The sequence below is a fragment of the Atractosteus spatula genome, chromosome 13 (genome assembly GCF_055471065.1).
Source record: "Atractosteus spatula isolate fAtrSpa1 chromosome 13, fAtrSpa1.hap1, whole genome shotgun sequence".
NCBI classification, from domain to species: Eukaryota; Metazoa; Chordata; class Actinopteri; order Semionotiformes; family Lepisosteidae; genus Atractosteus; species Atractosteus spatula.
The window spans coordinates 23,436,467-23,457,218 of NC_142718.1; the positions used below are offsets into that span (position 1 = coordinate 23,436,467).

At 35.3% G+C, this 20,752-nt stretch overlaps 2 protein-coding genes across 3 annotated transcripts in view; both read right to left on the reverse strand.

Annotated features, from left to right (window-relative positions):
- calcrla (calcitonin receptor like receptor a) overlaps positions 1-9,809 on the reverse strand; it is a 35,743-nt gene extending 25,934 nt beyond the window's left edge. Inside the window, exon 1 of the mRNA XM_088930433.1 lies at positions 9,592-9,809. The gene's annotated coding sequence lies outside the window, so the exon portion shown is untranslated. The remainder of the gene's footprint in view (positions 1-9,591) is intronic.
- Positions 9,810-17,804: 7,995 nt separating this feature from the next.
- The window catches only part of tfpia (tissue factor pathway inhibitor a), a 49,021-nt gene continuing 46,073 nt past the window's right edge, over positions 17,805-20,752 (reverse strand). For both annotated transcript variants that reach the window (XM_088930235.1, XM_088930234.1), the window contains exons 6-7: positions 20,164-20,343; positions 17,805-18,804 (exon numbers count right to left, since the gene is read on the reverse strand). In XM_088930235.1, coding sequence (XP_088786361.1) covers positions 18,740-18,804; positions 20,164-20,343 — 245 coding nt within the window. In that variant the 3' untranslated portion in view covers positions 17,805-18,739. The remainder of the gene's footprint in view (positions 18,805-20,163; positions 20,344-20,752) is intronic.

The following is a 20,752-nucleotide window of genomic DNA, read 5'->3' on the forward strand; positions in this document are numbered from 1 at the left end:
TTGCTCAGCAGTGGTTTTCGTCTTGGAACTCTGCCATGCAGGCCATTTTTGCCCAGTCTCTTTCTTATGGTGGAGTCATGAACACTGACCTTAACTGAGGCAAGTGAAGCCTGCAGTTCTTTGGATGTTGTTGTGGGGCTTTTTCTGACCTCTTGGATGAGTTGTCGCTGCGCTCTTGGGGTAATTTTGGTCGGCCGGCCACTCCTGGGAAGGTTCACCACTGTTCCATGTTTTCGCCATTTGTGGATAATGGCTCTCACTGTGGTTCGCTGGAGTCCCAAAGCTTTAGACATGGCTTTATAACCTTTTCCAGACTGATAAATCTCAATTACTCTGTTTCTCATTTGTTCCTGAATTTCTTTGGATCGCAGCATGATGTCTAGCTTTTGAGGATCTTTTGGTCTACTTCACTTTGTCAGGCAGGTCCTATTTAAGTGATTTCTTGATTGAGAACAAGTGTGGCAGTAATCAGGCCTGGGTGTGGCTAGAGAAATTGAACTCAGCTTTCCAAAGATGTGATAAACCACAGTTGATTTATGTTTTAACAGGGGGGGCAATCACTTTTTCACACAGGGCCATGTAGGTTTGGATTTTTTTTTCCCCTTAATAATAAAAACCTTCATTTAAAAACTGCATTTTGTGTTTACTTGTGTTATCTTTGTCTAATATTTCAATTTGTTTGATGATCTGAAACATTTCAGTGTGACAAACATGCAAAAAAATAAGAAATCAGGAAGGGGGCAAACACTTTTTCACACCACTGTAAATAAAGTGCATCTGGCTTTAGAAGCTGGCCCCAAGAACAGATTATATGATAAAAACCCCATTGACAGCTTAAATGTTTCCCATGGGTTCTTTCATCAGTACACCCCTCCTCTGATTCTCTGTACCTGCCTAGTTGTCAGCCCATGTGTCAGCTGAGATCATAAACCTACTAGGCTCTGATGTGTTAGCTGCTCACTGAACTATCATACATCTACTGCTGAAACAAAAATAACCCTGAGGACCGTATCAGCTTCAGGGCTGTTTTTAGATGACAACAAAAAAATAAATGAGCAGGCATATCAGAGGCAATGAACTTAGCTCTTATGCCCCTAGTCAAACACCAGACAAGTTGTTTCAATTGTAGTTCATAAAGTATATTTTGAAAACATACACACAGTATCAAATATACATTTAGCTTAATAAATGTATGCAGTGTATAGTAATACATATGCAAATCTCCTTTGTATCGTTTTCATTTCTTAAAATAATAATTATTATAGTGCATGAAGAGCCACATATGGCAAATACGCAAGCCTTTTCTCTTGTAAAGACCTGCAACATTCACCAAATCTGCTGCTTTGTTGTATCATAATACAGAGGTGCTTCAACTCTGTGCAATTAAAGGAAACCTAAACTACAAAACTATTCAACTACAAATTCCATTAAAATGCTGCTTGCATCAAAGAGAAGGGGGAATACAATCACAGAACATGACATTTGATCCAAAACTACAAAACACGTTCACACACTCATAAAGGTATAAAAAGGACACTCTAAATTTGTGTGTGTAATTTTGTCCAAGCAAGTTGTTTATTTTTGCAAAATGGTTGAAAAATATTATTTGTGACATATAGAATAAACTTAGCATTGTGCATGCATGAGGATGAGTATGTTGGTTCTCTATATATAGGGTACTTCTATCCATTAATTTTGTCAAGATCAAGACATCAAAAAGTTCTGCAGGGAGTTCTGCAGATAATTCCCACACTGCACATTCTAGATTACCCTTTCACATTTTTATCTGCTAATAACAGCTTTTAATGTTTATCCAGCTGGCCATGTTCATAAAAATGCAATGTAAGGCTAATTTCATTTTGTAAAAGCACCTTGTTGAAAAAAATAACACAGCTGAAGTATGATAACTTATTGTCCTTCCTTTTAAACCCAGGGTGGAGTAACTATAATATATACATTCCCAGAGACCCCTCTTAAAAAGCACCAGGAGGAGGGACTCTACAAAATCTATATCAGGAAACAAATATCTAGTGGAGACAGTTTGTTTAATACATATCAGCCTTAAACACCCATGGACATCATCTCCATTTTTTATACATCCTACACAAAGCACTTTATTATCAATGCCTCTTGAAAATACATCATCGACAGCTCACAATTCATCCCCACCTACAGGAATACCTGAATACCAGTCTTGTTTATTATACTGGCCTAATTTCAACATTGCTATTAAAATTCAAATTGTTAAACCAAAGCATACTATCCCCCTAAAAGGTAAAAATGAATATTTTCCCTATGTCAGATTTGACAAAATAAAAGTTCACATTGGTTTTCAAAATAATGAGTAAGAGTTATCTTTTGTAGCACAATGTTTTGTATTTGTACTTTTGGGAATTTCGTTTTCAATTAGGAAAACAAGCTGATGAAAAGTGGAAACAAGAGATTTAGTGTTTATGATTCAGTTGTGTGTATGGATCGTACTATCACAGAGTCAAGTGCCCCAGCGATTTGTACTGTATATTTGCGTTTTTAATTAATTTTCTGTGTGTGAAATTATTAATGATATCTCAGAGATGGGGCTCAAATACTGGATGTGATACAGAAACCCATTATCTGTGAATTTGATTAAACAGCATACCTGTAGCTGGCAATCAGTCAGAAATTTTAAGATGCCAATCAAGTAACTCCAATGAAGTGAGTATGAAGGATAATTATGTCACCTACAATACAGGCGAAATCAAAGTTCCCTATCTTTGTGCTTCAAGGACATCAGTTCAGAAGGTTTTGCAGATCAACAACAACTCAAGATCTGAAGAGGTGGGTTAGACTGGGGCAAGGGAACTTTCCAGCAAAGGTCTAAATCTATAAAGGCTGCTGTAATGTTGTCCTCCATGTATTGTACAGATATGGAAATCTCTAATCTAAATTAGTAATATCTTCCTTTAATTCCTCAATACATGCATTAGGTCTAACATTAAATACCTTAAACTGCTATTTAGACTACAACACTCTCTCTAGGCACAAAAACTAAAACAGAAGCAAAATGGTATAATCAGTTTCAAATAAAGCTGATTAAATATAACAGAAATAACTGAAAAAGCCTGAAAGTTCACCTGTGTGTTATGTATAGAGAATAAACAAAGATACATGAATTATGTGAACATTATTATCAATGTGCTCTGGCCATTTCACAATGCTAGAAAGCAAAACTGTCTAAACACATTTACCACTTTTCAATATAAAGTTAATAATTACTGTATAGGCAGCTCCTCCACACCTTATTAGGGATGTCCTCACATACTCAAACAAGAATTAAATGATGGTCCTTCTTTCTAACATTGTTAACCAGCAATAGTAAATTAAAAATCACATACAAATAATTCATAAGAACTACTTAATCTTAAAAGTCACCATAATCCTGTAAACTGTTTCTTGTGAAACAGACAGAAGGATTAAAAACAAACGCTACTTGAGCACTATAAAATGTTTAAATAGCTTTGAGAGTAATTTCAGTAATGCTACTGGATTTTGGCTTGTTACACCCACATATTAATATTTGCTTTTATGATGATTCCACAGTATAAAACCTTTTAGACTGTAGCACAGCACAAAAGCTTCCAGTCTTTCAACAAATAAACATTAAAGTTACGCAGGGGTGGCACTGTGGCACAGTGGTTAGTATTGTTGTCTTGCAGAGCTGGGACCCTTGGTCCAAAGACATGCCGGTAGGTTAATTGTTTCTAGAAAATTGGCCCTGGTGTGAGTGTGTGCAGGTTTGTGTCTGTGTGTCCCATCCTGTGTATCTGCCTTGAGCCATTTGCTTGCCGGAATAGGCTCCTACTCCCCTGCAACCTTGTATTGGATAAATCAGTTAGAAAATGGATGGATGAATGGATGGAAAGTTTCAAAGCAAATGTACTCTGCAATTCCCTTTTTTTAAAACAAGTACATAGGAAGTATACCAATCAAACTAAAAAATCCATTGTATTATAAGCAAAATTGTTTTCTACATTGATATATTGATGATTCTTACTGATTCCAAATATCTCTACTTGGATTCTTAAGGGGAAAGAAAACTTTTGATTCCCTTTTAAATACATCATTAGATCCGGTGTTACAGCAGGCTGTTATAAAAGGACTCCTTATATGATTCTCCTTACAAGTAAAATGCACATTTATTACGTTTTACAGCATAATCCAGGCTATAAGAACAGTCTATTGAGGTATAGCTTGGTACACTTCTTTAAATGGCAGTGTATAATCTGAATCTGGCTTAGAATTGGAGTTTGGGTTAGCGTTTGTGTACACGAGGATTGTGCCCAGTGTTTCTAATTAAAAAATAAAGACCTCGGCAGAGGAAAGAAGTGGTTCCATGTGTATCTTATTTATTTTTTTTAGTCTTGTACTGCACTCAAAACTAATTACAATAAGGCATGTCACTGAACAAAGCCACAAAAGCAGTGCTGGAGCAGTGATCATGGTGATGATGGAAGCAAAAGACTGAATGTCTGTCGTGCTTTTTAAACATTCAGATTTAATAACAAGAAAAAACCTGACGAAAGAAAAAACAAATACACAAGGAAATGGTGTTACGTTTCTCAGGTCTGCATATTGTCTGTAATAATATGCTTTTATGCATAGCATTGAAATAGGGGGACATTTAATAAAACCAAACACATAGGGACATGAATATATACAGTACAGTACATAATATTTTAACAAAGCAATACTAAAAGACAGATATAATCCCTAATGTGATTCTATAGCCTATAGTATACAGTAGGTTATATAAACAGTTACAAATGTGGAAAATTGCAAACACTGCTCTTAACTCCCACTGTAACCTTAAGGGGGTGTTCATTCTAAGATACATAAATATGTATGTGTCACTGGTCAAAGTCTATGTCACACTGTTGATCCCTAATAAGGGCTGAACAGCTGTGCGCGTCTGCTTACTTTGACTACGCAAAAATGTGGAATGAAAAATCATAAGACACTTCCATCTGCTTGAGTAAGTTGCTAATTAATATTCATATGCCCGTAATTCATCGCTGCTCTTAACTGCCAACCTAACTTTGAAGGATATCCATTATTAGACAGATATACACTATTTATAGTTTAGATATGTTAACTATAAGCATTAAAAAATGGGACTAAATGATTTTTGATGATGTTTCTTAACTCTAAACGCTGTTTTTATTACAAACTTTAGCATAGTTCGCTAGAGGAAGCACCTCCAAATTGTACTTGCCTTGTATGGTAGATCATAGTGATCTATTATTGAAATAATTCCTGTAAGTCATATAGATAGTAAACAGGGGGTATAGAAACAATATTTTCTTACAATACTGGAAGTTTATTATAATAATATGAACTGTGAACATTTCCAAATAGTGCTCTTGGGTGATAATGAAAAGTTATTATTCAAGCAAAGACCTCTTCCCAAACATCAAAATGTATTTGCCTTTACTTATACCAGTTATGTGTATCTTTTTTTTAGTTTCTATTTACCAATCAGTTTAGTTTATCAGATGTTTTAGACTCATTAAACGGGAAAGTCTTTTGTGAAATCTTGCAGCATTCATGTTTTCTATCATTTGATCATCATGACACAAACAGAAGTATTCATGAAAAAATATATAATGCAAGCATTGCATACCTGCAGTATTTTCAGGTACTGTACTTTGCATGCAACCAAATCTTACATCACATTACACAATGCATCGCTGTAGTACTTTTTGCATTTAATTACATAATAAACCATAACAAGTGAATGCTTTTGAAATTAATTTAGCACATTACTCACATTTTAAAAATGTAGTATTTACTTAATCTATATTTGATGTACTTAGTACAGAGTACAGAGACAGGATGAATGGTAAATGGCATGATGTAATTGGTGAAGTACCATACAAGGGCTAAGTTTAGTAGTAAGACCATTGCTCTTTCTAACTTTTATCAATGATCTAGATTCTAGTATAATTAGTAAACTAATCAAGATTACAGATTATACTGATTATACCAAATTTCCCATTGGCCTTTATCAATCATGGCCTCCTAATAATCCCCATCTTAAATTGGCTTCATTACTCTGCTCTCCTCCCCACTGATAGCTGATATGTGGTGAGCATTCTTGCGCACTTTGGCTGCTGTCACATCCAGGTGGATGCTGCACATTGGTGGTGGTGGAGGGGAGTCCCCATTACCTGTAAAGCGCTTTGAGTGGAGTGCCCAGAAAAGAGCTATATAAGTGTAAGCAATTATTATTATTATTTAAAAAAGATTAGGACACACTTTAGATGCAGCAAATGAAATTCAAAAGGGTAGAGACAAGACAGGGCAAACACTTTGCAGATGACTACATGTAGACAAGTGCAGAGTATTACAGTACATACAGTATACTGTACTGTAAAGTAGGTAGCAGAAACATAAACTATAGATACATTATGGGAAATGCTGGAAAGGTTTCTTATGGAAAATACTTCTTCAATGAAAATGTTTACATTGACACATCACTTACACTCCCTAGACAATCAGGGAAAGCAATAAAAAGTCAAAAGAATCTTTAGCGTACTGTATGTATATAATATATAAGCATTTAGCTGGATGTTAAAATTATACAATCCACTAATAAGACCCTATTTAGAATACTGTGTACAATTTTGGCCACCACATCACATAAAAGGAATGTCCCACATTGACAGGCTATAACCACTCACCCTTTTTAGTAATGCACAGAAGACTACAAGGGAACCTGATCCAAGTATTCAAAATGTATTCAAGGCATTGACTAAGTCAACCCAGTGGACATCTTGAGAATCAACAGTGAAACACGAACCAGAGGACACAAGTAGAAACTAGTGTATGTGGAAGTGCATTTAAATCAACTTTGAACAGAATGCGCTTCTTTATTCAAAGGATTATGGATATACTGTACACCCAAAACCCTGTTTTTTTCAAGAAATGACTGGATGAGATACTCGATCAATTAGATACTAACTACCAGAAAGGTCAGATGGGCCAAATGGCTTTCACTCTTATATTCTTACTTTTTAGTCAAATGGATATCAATGTTAGAGTCACCTGTCTGCCACAGTACAATTTTAACGAACAGGGATAGCACATTCAAAAGGGTGTTCACTGCGTGTGATTTAAGAAACACAAACCATTGGACAGAACAGTACAGTTTTAAAAGAATAATTTACCATGACTTGGTAAATAAGATTTAAAGTAGACAACACAGACAAAATGCAACAGCAGCTCACTAAATTATAGAAATTCATTTTTTCGAAGGACTATCACCACAGCATTGTACAAATACCCCGTCCAGTCAAGATCAAAAAGACACATAATTCTATTCATATTCTGTTAGAAAAAAGCTCTTATGAGAAATTATTCCACAAACCCCAATGCCAGAAGTTGAAAAAACTAAAAGATTTTAATGAGTTCTTGCTGAGAAATATTTGTTTAACTTGCAGATTGGCTCAGATATTCTCTTAGCTGTAAGACATCCTGGTCCACATTCCAAAACGTAACTGTGCATTTCAACATCACAGCAAAATTGTCTGCTGTAATACTAGTAACCTAGTATTACATAAACAGATCCTCTGGTGCTCTGTTTATGAAAGACAGCAGTGATATTGTATTTGGAGGAAAACAAGTTATGATTGAAATCAGTAGAAATACTGAAATTAAAAAACTAACAATATGATAGTATGGCATAGAAGAACCATCTTCTCAACTTTATTGTGTTATGGAAGAAGAGCTTGAATCTGTCAGAAATATATAAAGTTAAGACTAACTAAAAGCCGGTCCTGCCAAGCAACGGGCACAAGGCAGGATACACATGGGGATGCCAGTTCATCACATGGCATACACACACTCAAGCCTAGGCTAATTTGCCTAAAAGCCAGTTAACCTACCAAGATGTCTTTGGACTGTGGGAGGAAACCCAGTCAAACATAGTGACAACATACAAACTCCACACAGATAACACCCCAGGTCCAGAATTTAACCTAGGGCCCCAGCGTTGCTAGGCTGAAATACTAACCACTGCACCACCCTCATCTAGATAATAAATAAAATAATTACATTTTAGCCTATGTGATTAATAAGAAATCAACTGTATCACCAGGTCAGAAACAATAACAGGTATAGTTTTTGTATGTAAGGCTGCTGAAGCATTCATTCTTCACAAATGTGCATTTGTTAAAAGTAAAGTTTTAAAAAATCAAGTAATGTGTAATACGTATACAACTTCTATAAATGGTGGAAGTAAAAGTTTTTTTTTCAAATCATTTATAGTGCATTACAATTGAATTGCTAGATTCAATTTTAAAAATCAAGAAAAATGTTCTACAAAGTTCTAAACAAGTAAGCAAAGGCATGGAATCTAACAGAGGGCTGAACAGGAAATATATGAAGAAAACTTGTTTCTCAAGAAAGGTCCCTGTCTTTACCACTGCTGCAGACAAAATAATTATTTTGTTATTCTCTACAATAATTAGAATTTTAAAGTCATTCCTTAAAACATCAAAGTATTATGCCATTAAAATATTATGTTATTTTACATTTACTGAGCCAAACAATTTTCTCCAAGTAAATATACAGCACGAGTATTAAAAAGAAAATGATTCCATTCTCAGTTATCATTTTATATTCTTAGTTATCATTTCTTATTCTTTGGCTGACCTGCCATTGACTTGCCAGTTTACATTCATATTCACATACAGTACATAGCTTTAGCCTTGCTGTCAAAATTAGGCTACATGCCTTGAGATCAAAGTACCACAATTAAACTGATATTAACCACTTAACTCTCCTTCAGCAGAAGGACTTGTAGTACAGATGTAAGGGTTTTCAATTAAGCTGCTGCTCAGATATTAATTAACAAGAATTACTATCCTACTTCAGAGGTAAATCATTTGCATCTTTTCATCCCCATAACCAATGTCATTGTTGATAATATTTTTTCCAAAACATAATGCAATTTTAATGCCCACTGTCATGAAAATATGTATATTTATAGTGATAAAACCTCGTTTTGATAAGTATATGTTAAATTTAATCATAAGGTCAAATACCCTTTAGGCGCAATCAGACATTTATAATACACTTCTGCCTTAAACCATACGGTACACATTAATTGATACGGTTATGGTATTAATCAACAATATTGTAAATTTGTAGTGGGTTGTTTTAGTTAATTTAAAAACAAATGTTTCGAATAACAGCATAACTTTGTTTCCAGTGGTCTATTCATTGAATCATTTTAACCCCCGGCGGCGAAATATGATCATCAGTACAGTACATTGCACTTTAACTTTCTAACTGCTGTTATCAGTTTAATCCAGAGGATATTCTCACATGAAAATAAGTATAAAATGAAAAAAGACTTCATTAAGGTTGCATAAAAAAATAGATCATCAGTAATGAAAATAAGCGTTTACATAAAAAACAAGTAGAGCTTATACAGAGTGGTGCTAAATTTGTTCTCCCAGCCATTCACTTAGCTAAAGCAGTAATGCTGTCCCCTTATACAAGTTTCGCATGCTGAGGAAAGAAGAAAACATAATTCAAGAAGCATCTTACCTAACAAAATGGGAATCCAAGTTAAAAAGATTTGAGTTGTGCTGTTCAATCACCGTTTTCCCAGGGCTTTACTGTAAATGAAATGTAAAGTAATCTGATCCTTCTTTAGGAGGCTAAAGCAGGCTTTGGAACGCTGATACAATAATGTTGCGAATGCAAGCCGAGCCTGGTCTTAAGTGATATGTGAGTAGAGTTGGAACTGCTGTCAGATTGTAAGTGATCAGCTACAGTGGCTTCCTGTTACATCACAAAAGACCCCGCCTGCATTTGGGAAATAAATTACTCTTGAGCCGCGATCACCCCCTTAAACACTCACAGCGGCGTCCGCTCAAGTGGTGAACCCACACGTCGTGTCTAAACCCACGACATAACTGCTTCACATCTTCCACCCACGCTAAACTCTATAATGGTAATTTCTACATTTTAAAAAAATAGAACACAAACTTTTATGAAACTAAAAGTATATTAAAACTGTATATTCTAGTTAGGAAAATCATTATTTTCCATATTAACAGCTTTCAGTTATAATCCCTTAATTATTCATGTATCAAAATATTTGATAAAGTGATTATAAACTATCAAAAATTATGATTACAGAAGATCATGAAGACAAAGAAATCAGAACATGGGAGGGATGTAAATGTATAATATCACAGGAAACTGGTGCACAACAGTGCTGCTATACCTGGGCATGTTCAATAATTTAAAACTTTGTAAGATTCAAATACAGCTTGAAAGATTACACCAAAGGCTGACAAAGGATAACAGACAATATTGAAGAATACAAAGAACACACTCTATTTAAAACTAAGAGCAGGAGGCACTTCTTTAAACTAAGAGTTGTGGGTGTATGGCGCATGCTACCTAGGCTGAAGTCGATACTTTCGCCTCCCCTCAAAAATAGCTTGTGAGATCCTTGGATCAAAAAAACTACTAAATACCTCATGGGTCATTGGACCCAATGGACTCCTCTACTCTGTAACATTTACAGTATGTCTGCCAAAGCTAATAAACTACTTGAAAAATGACAGTTTAATGGAACCAGATTGCAACAAAAATGAGTAATAAATGACTTTCCTGTAAAACAAGCTGTTTGAGTTTTTGTGACAGCATTCTTTGGTCAGGTGAAATGATGATAGACCTTTTTTTGCAACAATAAACACAGTATTTTTTAGAAAAAGTATTGCGCCTATAATGATGGTCATTACCAATATGATCTTGCTTCAGATGCTGAAATGAAGACGCTTCATTTCTTGATCATCTAAGTGCAGTCAAACATCCAAAGAAATATCCATTTGCTTATAGGCTGACCTGTTATCACTGCAAAACACATTCTAATCATGATCCTTATCACAGAGTAAACACATCAGCTGATTTGTCTTTAGAAGAAATACGATATAACTGTGTTGACCCTCTCAATTTCTGGTCATGGATCTGATCGAGATACTATGGGACTCTGGTGAAGCATCAGCTCTCAATATTTCAGAACTAAGAAATTTCACCAAACTATGGTTGATTGAAAGAATCTAAAAACATTTATAAACAGTAATAGGTATAAAACAAAATACTGCAAATATTTGCACATTTCATATGTTTTACACATTGTTTATACACTGTGGCTTTCATAAGAAATGTATATTTTCATTACAAAACCAAATAAATCACTGTGATACAAGATTTTCCTTGTTTGATATTAATCTATATATAGAGTTTGATATTTATATATGTACAGTGTCTATATATGCATATACAGTATACATTACAGTAAAGAATATCCCTGCATTGAAAATGTTCTTGGGCACTAAATTCCTATCTCATTCTGTTGCAGAATTCACACTGTAATATCTGTTTTCACACACATCTTCTTGATAATAACATATTATAAAATAATTGAACATCTCCTCTTTGTATTAAAAATTAATAAAACTGAAAATATAAGAGCATTTTTATTAACTTCCCTACAATTGAAGCAAAACTAACTAGACAACAGACTTAATAATAGCCTTTCAATTAAGTGGACCACAGAAAGTTAGTTATAACAATACTGCCCTCTTGTGCTTTCATAGAAAATTTTAGTACCTAGTAAAATAGGCATCTTTGCAATTAAGTTAAATTAAGCAATACCATACACAATAATAGATAAATGCAGTCCTATCCACAATGCACTTCTAAGTACAGTTTACACAATGATAACACTAAGATATATGTGTACTGTTTATATAATATAGGTATGATATGGGTAAATGTCATAATTATTGTCATTATATTGTTTTCTAATATAGCATATCTAGAACAAATAAAAATGTAATAATATTGCAGACAAAAATAATAATATCACAGTTTAAAAAAATATTTCTCAGATGTGTTTTCCTGTACATATGATTTACTGGCTAATTGTTGTTAAGTATACTTGTTAAGTTTTTCAATTTTGTGTATAAACGGATGTAATAACAAAACAAATATTCATGTGTATGTCTTTATATTCTAGAGCGCATATCACTTCATTTTTCTTTTATTATTCGTCTATTATATATACCATCCATTAAACTCTTTGTAAATTCTGATGAACAAGAATTATGCTGTTGTTGTGAGTTAATAAATAAAAAAGCTTTTTATTCTAACACACCAATACTTCAGCTGCTGAAAAGCCTTCATAACGGGACATTTTGACTCTTTTAAGGTGAAAAATAAGACAAGTTTAAATTTAAACTGCCTTTATACTGTTCTATTTAAAGTTTGATGTTCAATGTGCAAGCTGTAAATGAATCAATTTAAGAATTAGAAGCTGATGCATGGAAAAGAAGTAACAGATTGAAAAATGCTCAAATGTTATATGATCCGTTCTTAACTGAAGTTTGGGAGGGATAACAAGAAACAAACCAATTTCACTCAGCTGTTCTAAATTCTGATCATTACCACCATATTAACTATATATTGTATATAAATATATCAAAAGCAAACACCCATTTTTATATATGTGATATATACTGATGGAAAAAAGAAATGCAACATTTTCTGGAATGAGAATACTATAGTTATAGCTTATGGACTTTCACAAAAAGTTGTCAATTTGTTTTAAGCCCTCTGACCAGCAATACAGCTTGTGCAATGAGGCATTACAACTTGCCAATCACACGAAAGCTTGTTAGGTGCACTTTTACCCAACAAGTTCCAGTTGGAACAATGCCTGATCAGGTCACCTTTAAAAAGGCCTTAATTCAAACTTTAGGTCACTGCAAGAAAAAGTCCACACTTAGTTATCTGTGCATTCCATAATGCCTTGAATGTCACGAGAAGCAAGGGAGCAGGCCTGCAGGCAGGCATGTCATGTGCCACCATTGCCAGACATTATGGAGTAAGCCGCTCCACTGCGTCCCGACTGCAGAGGAGGTTTCAGCAGACCGGCAGGACAGATGACAGTCCAAGATCCGTCGCCCTCAAGTGAACACACCAGAGCAGGACCGACACATCAGACTGTCCATCTGGGAGATCGTTTCAGACAGGACAGTGAGGCTCCATGCTGCTGGCCTTAGAGCAAGGCGACCTGACAGAGGCCCTGTGCTCACACATCCTAGAAATCACACCCGACTGGCTTGGGCCAGACAGAGGCTGCGATGGAGTCGTCAACAATGCCATAAGGTCCTCTTCACGGATGAGTCACTTTTCAGCCTGTTCCACGCAGACGGGAGGACCAGAGTGTGGAGGAGGTGGAGTTCCATCAGTATATATATATACAGTATATCATAAACAAACAACTATTTTGCATCTTCCCTCCACCAACTCTCCACCTTTGCAGCTACTCCTCGGTTAACGCCTCTCTCTGAATGGGGTTTCAGTCTTCTCCACTTACAGTAATAATACTTAATAAATATTCAAAATATGATTCTTGGATGTCACTATTCCTCGGAAACATATAATGTAATAGCTATTGCAAAATAACACAAGAATTGCGCAATAATAAAGCATTATTAGCATTTTTCTGTGTAGCTCTTCTTAGATTACATTGTCAATATTTTACTTTATTTTCATGCAATATATTACTGCATACTGCATACTGCATACTGCATACACTTTCTCCTCAATTGGAAGGCCTAAGACTGTTTTTAAAAACAATCAATTAAGGTTAGAAGGATATGATTGAGTTGTACAGTAGCTTTAACAGTTGACCTAAACAAAGAATATATGGAGAGACGGACTATATGAGGTCCAGGGATAACAGTTTTCTCAGCACACAGAAGGAAACTGGGAAATGACATCTTCAAGAAGCTGACCTGATTACTACAGTTACATCTTGAAAAATATGATGCCTGCTCATTGAGCCAAGAAGATTTGTCAAAACAATAATGGAGAAAAGAGTTATTGATAGATAAAGCAACATTTGAAATAAAAGATGAAATGCCAAAAAAAACTGTATACTGTGCACAGTAAAACATGAGAATAATAACATGATGTGGGTTTTTTTTTCCTCAAGAAAACAGCATACTAAATACTTTCAATTGAACCATATCCCTCCTTCAGTTTTTTAGAATTATGCAATATTCTCAGAAAAGTGCTGTAAATGTGGGGTGTTTTAACATGATAAGGACTAAGACAAAATAAATCAGACAAAAGAGTGAGTTTTCAAATTTTATCCTCCCAGGTGGCCCAACTTTAACATAAATTAACCTAGATTTACTCTGGAGGTTATTAGGATCGTGGGTTGAAATAGTGATAAAGTGCTCTAAATATGAGATTCCTAAGGAGGCAGAGGACCATATGATTATAATAGGAAAATCAGCGGCAAGGTATCAAGTGAATCATCTTCAGGTGCATTCTTTCAGGAATTATCATAAATGTTCCTATAAATAATTTCAAGGTGATCCTTTCTTATTTTTTCGGAGACATGTCCTATACAAACATGGTTGTCTGAGTAATGGATAAACGTAGTTTTTATGTATATTAAATTCCTTAAGATTCATTATACTATAACAGGGGTATCAAGCTCATTTGCTGTAGCAGACCAGATTTGAAAAATAAATGTACTTTGAAATGACCATACTGTAAATTCCATAAATTATTCAAATGTAAGGCACAACCATTATATAGTATTACCATTGTGTCTTCACTAAATGACAATTAAGAACAATTTACTCATTATCTTTCGAGTATAGGATCCTTTAGCATTTTGTACATGATTGAACAAGAAAGTTATGTTCTTTTAAAAAGAATCCTGTGAGGATATCTCATTCAATAGGTGGTGTAAATAAATTAGCAATTATATATACACACCCTTTGCTACACAAACACTTAATTTATATGTATTTTTGCTACAAAGAAACCTAAACTGCATTTTAATATACTTTTTTTGCTACACAATTGCAATTTTCATTGCAACAAAGGTGCTTCACTTTATAGCCTCTTCCCTTGTGATAGTTTTTAGTGTATAGTGTGTGTTAGTTTTTGATACTGTTTCAGAGTGACCAATGGTGGTTCAGTCACTGAGGGTAAACCAGAATTTGGAGGAAGTATGTGCACATGTCCCGCAGGGTCAATTTTCTCAACACCATTTTCGTGCAAAGATGTCCCTGTCAAGCTAGTTCTGTGACATCATCAAACTGGGGAAACTGTAATTGATACAGTAGCATCACCAAGGGCCTCTGCTTAGTGTGTGGTCTGTTGCAAGATGGTAGCAGGCGTAGACAAGATGAAGACTCTTGTCTAAGGAACATTTCACAGAAGGCAATGGGGAATGACCTGCCATCCTCAGTCACCAGGACATTGAGCCTAGGAAGCCAGCAGGGTTTGTTGTGTGATTGCACCAGAGGGATAATGGAACAGAGAAGTAGAGCCTGATCAACAAAACTGTTAGCACTACATTGTACATTTTTGGAAGTTTATTTTTGGGAAAAATTTCAGGTTTTGCAAGAGTGAAATTTTGTGAAACTGGTAAGCAGCTTAGCTGGCTGGATATAGTGATATATCTGGAATCTGAACTTTAAAAAGAATGGAGTAACGGGTAGGCTTTTGATTTATGTTATAAAAGTGTAAATAAATCCTTTACCTTTTCACATCTGTTGAATTGGAGTGTTTTCATGTGCAAAAGTACCTAAGGCATGCTACCAGAAAGGATGGATCTTTCACAGCTATTCAGGCACAGACAAGACACAAATTGAACCCAAGCCAATGATCACTACAACTGCCAAATGGGCTGTACAAATGGACTAGTTGGGAGTTATAGAGCAAGCTGAGGCTTGGTTGCAGCCTCTTCCTTCTAGAGACTAAATTGAATACACCTGCCTTGTTTAACCTCCACATGAGGCAATCCATAGATAGAAAGGGGTACATACATAATTGGCCCTCAGCATAAGACATTCCTTAGAAGTAACACAAGTCCATATATCAGTAGTCAGCCACCAAGGGCAGGGGGCTGGGTCTAAGCTTCTGCAGTCCTAATGCCAGTTTAGGTTTGATGTCTAGGTGATAATGGAAAAAAAACTTGAAAGTATTTTGTTATAGAGTGGAGTTAGATGATGAATGACAGATATAGACAGGATTTAGCATTCTGTCTCTACCACGTACTCCTGGATTTAATTTGAATTCTCCAAACTCTCTGTAGAATTAGTTAGAAACAGGGAGCTGAGGGTTAAGCTGTGTAAGGCACGCCAGTGCAGAATGTGTATCTTCTAGTTAAGGGAAGACTTGCTGTGCATGGGTGTGCCAGGTGTTTCTAATGAATAAAAGTGAAGGGTTTGAGAGGAGTATGTCTGTTCTGGATCTTGCATTGGAGACTGCATCTGCAATACAAAGGACTGAAGAGTTCTTTCACAGGAGGAGAGGGACTGAAGATCTTTTGCTGAGTAATACCTCTGTGATGAACTGTTTTTTGGGGATTGAACAGGCTTCTCAAAAAGGGGACCACCAGTACATAATAGCAGACCAGAAGGCCAATAGTGACAGACCACCAAAACACCCTCATGTACAGCTACAGTTGGAGGCTCCAGGCCTGTATATGACATCCCTGCTTTAGAGTGATACTGTGGCCATTTGATATTCAACCTTTGCTTCTCAGGCATTCCCTTGTCCTGAGAAAAAATCCACCACTTTACAGCTCAGAATATTTCAAATGAGACTCAGCAGAATTATCCCTTATCCTGTGACTCCACAAGTCCTCACTAGAGGGCCTAAGACAACAGAACGTGGCCCCCTTGCTCTCCTCCCTCACAACTGCATGAACATGCAGTAATAGGGGAACTCATTACACCTGCAACCCCAATTGTAACCACATATTAGATACTCACATGGCTGCTCCATTGTTCATCTCAAAACCAAGCCAACCGCTTCACAACTCAGGCACACTTTGTTTTCTTGGTAACCTTAAGATGATTCATTTTACCAAGCTCTATCGCGCGGCTTTCAATTTAAATAGAGAAGGTAAAACTACCTTCAGGGCGATTCCGCAGCAGCATTCTATCTACTCTTGAGCTATCCGAGATAAATCTCATCCCATCCCATGGAGTGGGATGAGGTACGTGTGCTTGGCCTGAGATTTCATTAATACTAAAAGCATTAGTCCTCTTAGCATGTATGTAGGAATAAATACCCCCATCATAGTACATTTTTTATTTGCTATAACATTTTCAGACACACTAGTGCATCCTATATCTGACATAATAATATATTGCAGATAAATCCAGTGTTTTTAAACTCTAAACTATGTTTGTTGCAGGTTCACTATCAAGCAATAGATACATAACATTTTACAGAATTATGAAGTCTCTTATTTGCATATTTAAGTAATTTTATCGAGACATAAGTGTGGATTTGGATAGAAGCAGAGAACCACAGAGAGCGAGTGTTTGAGATTGAGATTTCACAATTTGTGAAAACACTATGGAAAGGTTTCCGAGCTTCCCATTTTCTACTTCTACCTGAATGAGCTGCATCATTGGGAATCCATATGTCAAACATGGCAGAATTCTGTGGTGAATCAGGACTTGGCAGCTTTACTGAATTATCATATTCATCATTGTCATTGTCTTTTGGCGATTGTGAACTTGAAAGAGCAAAGCTGCAGAAGAGGAAAACTGGTATGCATTGGTATTCCAATCAATGTGTGAGGCATTCCAACCATGAAGTGTTATCCATTCCAAACAATGTGTGAAGCTGTGCTTAAGAGGCCATGCAATTTAGAAAAAATATTACTGTAATGCAATGACACATTAACAATAGCAGACTTCCATGATGGTTAGGAATTTAATCATTTTCACATTTTGCACTGTGAATTGTTCCACATGTATGTCCATTTAATTACAGAGAAAGTATGTTGTTTAATTTTTACTATAAAATTATCAATAGTTATAATTACCATACTGTAAATTCCCCAAGACACTGCAGAACATCAAACATTATATAGAGACTATGCCCAGACAACAATTTCTCACATTTATCCTTTCCATCACCAGTAATTCTAAAACTGTACATACAGTATAAGACAGGACCCAATTCATCCACCACTGCAAAAAAACACCTCTTTTGACAGGTGACGTGGCAGTTATTGTGTGAGTAGGCCCACTATCAGACAAAGATGTGAGAAATTGCTTCACAATTTGAATTAAGAAGCTTAAGTTAGGCTGCTTTGATTTAAATATGTCAACTGGTATTTTATCATTTGGAGTGTTGCACAGGTAAGCAGAATAACATTCACTTTTCTGAGGTTTCCAGTGTCATGATAGTTTAATATGTTTAATAAGATTATAAGTAATGAAGTCTTATGAGCGTGAAATGTGACTGTTAACAATAGCCTACCAAACATATCCGCTTGCTAAATTAATAAGAAAACAGTTGTTAAATATACAGCAGTAAAAAGGTTATTTTCAGAGCAGAAGTTATGCATTATGAAATTCCTTTTTTTTCTTTACAGTAGGCTCAGAAACATCAGTATAAAAAACACAGCTTTCAGTAACATTTTAGTCATAATACATTTGTCTACCATATCCCTTCTTCCGTTATTTGCTTATTTGAGTTAAAAGTAAATACTGTAAGTGCTTGTGAAATTATACAAAATATTTTCTTTACAAGAAGATTAAACAAAAGTAGAGAGCGGTTATAAATTCTTAATGAATCTCATGTAGTGTAACTGATTTTGTTCCACAGGATCCTCTGTATTTTATCAAGGCTTAACTAAGATTTTGATATTCTTCTTCTTTATCCTTATTCGCCCTGTTACGGGGACACCTGCATTTGAGAAATAAGGGAAAATATTAAAGAAGGAAACTGCTTTGGCATATAGATTCCAATTAAAATTCTACAAAAAAAATGTCTGCATTCTGTTGCCTCAAGACAAAATATGTCTGTGTCAAATTTCTTTCCTTGGATAAGGATTACATTTCAGTGCATGCTGTGTCTCTGTAAGTACTAAAAAAAACATAAAAGTCTTAACAACTACAATATGCATAACTCAATCATTAAGTATTAATCCTAATGCAAAAATGAGTCATTTCTAAACATGTGACATGTTACATTAGTGTTGCTAGAAGAATTATACAGTATTAAAGAATAATGATGGTGATAGTGTGCAAGACATGCATACTTTATAGTAATGTGTATATGAAATGCTGATTTACAATGTTTTCAAAAAAGATAAAACACAAAGATTTAAATTGGAAGAAACCTGTATATTAATGGTTAGATAACCCTGCCGGTTATTTTGAGATATCCTAGACTGATTAACAGTCTGTTCAAAATGCATTTATACAGGCTTTGAACAAGTTTTTTGGTTTAGATGGTTTACACCGCAACTAAGGGATAAGAGATGATGACTTTCAGTTATAGGTTCTCATCTGTAAATGATGACGATCACTATTTTCAGCTGAGAAAAATATGCAAAGTTTTTTGCAAAAACATAGTAGCTTTTCATATCTAAGGTGCACGAAAGCTGCTTGTCATAGTTACCAAGTATGTTACTGGTATCATACAGTATTGAATCATAATTTCATCAACATGCTGTACCATGTTTTTATACAGTATTGGCTTCTCAATTTTCTACACAGAGAGGTGAAATAATTGCCATCACTTAGTGTTGTTCAAAATGTCAGTGGTGGTGTTTAGTTACACTCAAGGTACCATATTTATTGCCATGTGCAAACAGTAACAAATAAAAACCCATGATATTGCACTGCTGAGGCCTATGATTCATTCAGTTGTTTGAAGTTACTTTCCCTTATTACTACTTCTGCTACTGCTGAAGCACTGAAAGCAAATGACAAGGAAAGTAGGGAGTTCCATAACCTAATTTACATTTTAATTAGTTTCTTGTTTTTTCTTCATCTACTAAGTGCCGCATCTAGTAAGTATCTAGTATTCTTTGTTCTCTCCTTTTGTTCAGCTCAGATCTTGATCTCTCACAGCTCTACAGATACTTTGGCTTTATGGACATGGATGGACCACTACTACAAGTACAGAACTTTCAAATGCCTAAGAGACAAATTTATGATTTGTTTTTATTATTTGCATTCATTCATTATTAACTTGATGCAAAATGTCCACAAAATCATATCATTTTTACTTTCCTGAACACAGTAATTTACTAAATACCTTTCATGCATGTTTTCCTACAGTCTTCCTTGGAGACAAAGTTGTTCTTGTTGCCTCCACATCCACTGTATCGGAAAGCATGGCACCTCATTTTCTTGGGATTAAAAAAATATCGTTTCATAGAACCATCACAGGTGCCTCTGTCTGGACGACTCCAGCAAAAATCTGGTCTATCCAAATCTGGAAACCATAATGGGAACAGTGTTACAGAAATCGAACATGGCAAAGTATAGTAGACATGCAATCTTCATTACCTTGGGATTATATATACTAAGTTTTCTATCATGACAGGTAGCTGTTCTCCATTTTCTATTGATCATTTTGCAAAATACACGTCTTTTTTTAAAATTGGATTTTCCAGTTATGATAATACTCAACTTGAATTACAAGCTGTTAATTATCTTGCTTTTAGAACCATAAGCCTTATATCAGATTTAGCAAGATGAGACTCCGCATTTTTCCAAAATATGCATTTGTCAGAGCAAACCACCACAAGTCCCACAGTACCCGCAGCAGAGCATCAATGTGAAGAGTGATGTGGCTCTCACTAACCATGAGCGAACGGGCAACTCTGATTTATGGATACCCT